We start from the raw sequence: 3,208 nt of genomic DNA on the forward strand, positions 1-3,208 counted from the left end.
CATCATGTTTTTATTTTATCAGGCGGCGATGGATAGTGTCATCAGGTATGGGATAACGGCGTGGTCATTTGTTTTTTATTTGCTTTAATCTTTCATTGGCTGTGTCATGAGTGTGTATGCAGCCTACGTGTGCGTTTTTAGCTGTTATATGTATTTTATGTGTATTTATTGTCTGTAAGGGCAGCTACTACTATGCACTACTACGCACTTTGAGTCCATGACAAATTTCCACCAGGGGACAATAAAGTATATTCTATTCTATTCTACAATGAATCCACTGTGTGCAATTAAACAATCATTGGAATATTTGAATAGCCTCTTTTACTGGGTTGATGTATTTGCAGAGTAATGGGAGCAGGAATGTGGATAATCAACTGAAAATAGGAATCGTTGTGTTTTCATTACCCTACAATGAGTCTTGATCTATGCAGTAGGCAAACACTGGCTATAGATTGCCGTTTTTCCACATGTTTTATAGCCACCATAGTTTCTCCTATATGATTGGAAACAAAGGGTGAGGCAAGTTGGTTGCAATCTGCCCTAAAAAATCTTACACACTGGCCCTTTAATGTATGCTTTAAGATAATACAACAATTATTCTGATGAGTTCAAATGAGTGTTATAAATAAATAAATTAGTGTTATATATAATAATAATATATTATTAATAAATAAGTGTTACTGTTCTGTTTTGTTTTTTTACAGAGTCAACATGTCGGTTCCTAACTATCTTCTGACTGAAGAGCAGCTTTCGTGCTGCATCTGTCTGGATGTGTTCACTGATCCGGTCACATTGCCATGTGGACACAACTTTTGCAAAGAGTGCATCACACAACACTTGAACTTCAATTCCCAGCGGCAGTGTCCCATGTGTAAAGAGCGTTTTGACAGAAAATATAAGCTTGGGGTCAATACTTTCATATCTGAGATGGCTGTTCAATTCAGACAGTCAGCTGGAAAGAAAGCCAGGAATACCTCTGAGGAAGACGTTGCCAAGCCCGGGAAAGTTTTCGATGACGTTCCTAGAACTAGACGGACAGTCCTGAAGTCCTGCATATTGTTAACATTAGGCCTAGCATGTCTCACTATTTACTTTGCAACTAACCTTAAGCTACATCAAACAGTGTTGAGCCTGAAAACTGATCGACTGTTTGATACTGGGGAGAACGTGGCAGACAACATGTGTCCCAAGCATGGCAAACCTCTCGAGCTCTACTGCAAGAACGAGCAAATGGCCATATGTCAGTCCTGCGCTGACTCAAGTCACAGATTTCACCATGTTGTTCCCCTGAAGAAAGAATATGAAGTAAAGAGGACAGAGCTAAGGGAAACAGAGGCTATTATTCAGCGGATGATCCTGGATAGACAACTAAAAGATCAGGAGATCAGACATTTGATAAAGCTAAGCAAGGAATCTGCGGACAGAGAGATAGCAAATGGTGTTCAGGTCTTCACCGCTCTGAAGGAGTCTGTTGAGAGAACCCAGGCCGAGCTCATTGGGGTTATTGAAAAGAAGCAGAAAATGAAAGACGAAGAGGGCAAAGTTTGCATCCAAGAGCTGGAGCAAGAAACCTCCGAGCTGACGAGGAGACGGGCTGAGGTAGAACAGCTCTCACGCTCAGAAGACCACCTCCATTTCGTCCAAAGCTTCTCATCCCTGAAGGCTTTTCCAGTTACTAAAGACTGGACAGAGGTCAGCATTTGTCCAGCGTTATATGAAGGAATTGCGAGGACAGCTATGGTGAGTGCTGTGGATCAGATGACAAAGATAGTCAGAAAAGAAATGAAGAAGCTGCATGAAGCAGAGCTGAAAAGAATCCAGCTGAATGGGGTGGACGTGACTCTGGATCCAGATACAGCACATCCTGCTCTCATCCTGTCTGATGATGGGAAACAAGTACACTGTTGTGACACGTGGAATAAACCCTCCGACAACCCGAAACGATTTGAATCTGCGGTGCATGTTTTGGGAAAGCAGAGTTTCTCTTGTGGAAGATTTCACTATGATGTTCAAGTTAAGGGGAAGACTGGATGGACTTTAGGAGTGGCCAGAGAGTCAGTCACCAAGAAGGGAAAGATTAAACTAAACACAGAGAATGGCTACTGGTCTATATGTCTGAGGAACAGAAAAGAGTATTTTGCACTTGCTAGCCAACCTGTCCCTCTCTCTGTGAATTATCCTCTTGAGAAAGTGAGAGTGTTTGTGGATCATGAGGAAGGTCTGGTCTCCTTTTATGACGTTGATACTGCAGATCTTTTATTCTCTTTTACTGGCTGCTCCTTCAAAGAGAAACTATACCCATTCTTTAGTCCTGGTACTGGTGACAGTGGCAGAAATTCTGCTCCACTGATTATCTCTCCAGTCAGTGGATACAACAATCCCGATGGTCAGTAATCGATTGCTAGCCACAACCCTAACCCTAACCCACAACACAAGCAGCAACAAACAATGATACTTTTCATCACAAATAATGAATATTCTTTCTTTCTTTCAAGCTGAGGGGTCAAGGCCGTATCCCCACTTCCTGACACTAAGAATTTGGAATTTCCCCATTGTGGGACTATTAAAGGAATATCTTATCTTGAATATCTTATCTTATGCCAGCGCTCCTCTCTGACATGTGTCATTCTGCTCAGGCTTTGGATGGCAGTTGATGTGTGTTTCGAGGCATGTTATGTCTTTGACTTTAACTACTCCCATCAGTGTGTTCCTGCATAGGAATGTGGCAAGTGGTCTATAAAATGGGATGAAGTGAGTGTTTTTTTTTATTGGTTTCATAATTTTATTTTGCTTGTTTTGCTTAAAAGTGCATTGTTTATTGCATACATGTATTTTTTCCATTACCAAACTTGGTTGTATTTTAATACGCTAGGTTATCCAAGTAAGTTAACTGTTCAATAGACACGTGTAGTCTATTAAAATACAATTTTACTGTAACTCAATATTCCATTGAATGTAAACCAACTTTTTGGATAAAATATTTAACCCTTCATATGGGGTACAATTAATCCAGCATTTTAGTCAATATGAACCAGCATTTGGATTGAAAATTCAACCCAGATTATGTTGTTTTTAACCCTGCATTTTTTAATGTGTATGGTGCTCCACTTTGGCACTGTGAAGTTCTTGACAAACCTAGAGGGGGTCACAGTTTAATCAATGTGTTGTGTGACTCTGGGTGTCATTCAATGTGACGATAGCTTAGATC

The 3,208-nt window shown here is 40.6% G+C and overlaps 1 protein-coding gene across 1 annotated transcript; it reads left to right on the forward strand.

The window, feature by feature from the left end:
* The first annotated feature begins 711 nt into the window (after positions 1-711).
* LOC118327227 (E3 ubiquitin-protein ligase TRIM21-like) lies at positions 712-2,397 on the forward strand. The gene has a single exon (XM_035660515.1). The coding sequence runs from the start codon at positions 712-714 to the stop codon at positions 2,392-2,394; it is 1,683 nt and encodes a 560-aa protein (XP_035516408.1). The 3' UTR covers positions 2,395-2,397.
* The last annotated feature ends 811 nt before the right edge of the window (positions 2,398-3,208 follow it).

The sequence above is a fragment of the Morone saxatilis genome, unplaced genomic scaffold (assembly GCF_004916995.1).
Source record: "Morone saxatilis isolate NCDOM2014 unplaced genomic scaffold, NCSU_SB_2.0 Contig17, whole genome shotgun sequence".
In the NCBI taxonomy this organism is placed as follows: Eukaryota; Metazoa; Chordata; class Actinopteri; family Moronidae; genus Morone; species Morone saxatilis.

Bases quoted from the DNA above. Each gene is read 5' to 3' on its own strand.
- LOC118327227 (XM_035660515.1), top strand. From the start codon at position 712: ATGTCGGTTCCTAACTATCTTCTGACTGAAGAGCAGCTTTCGTGCTGC.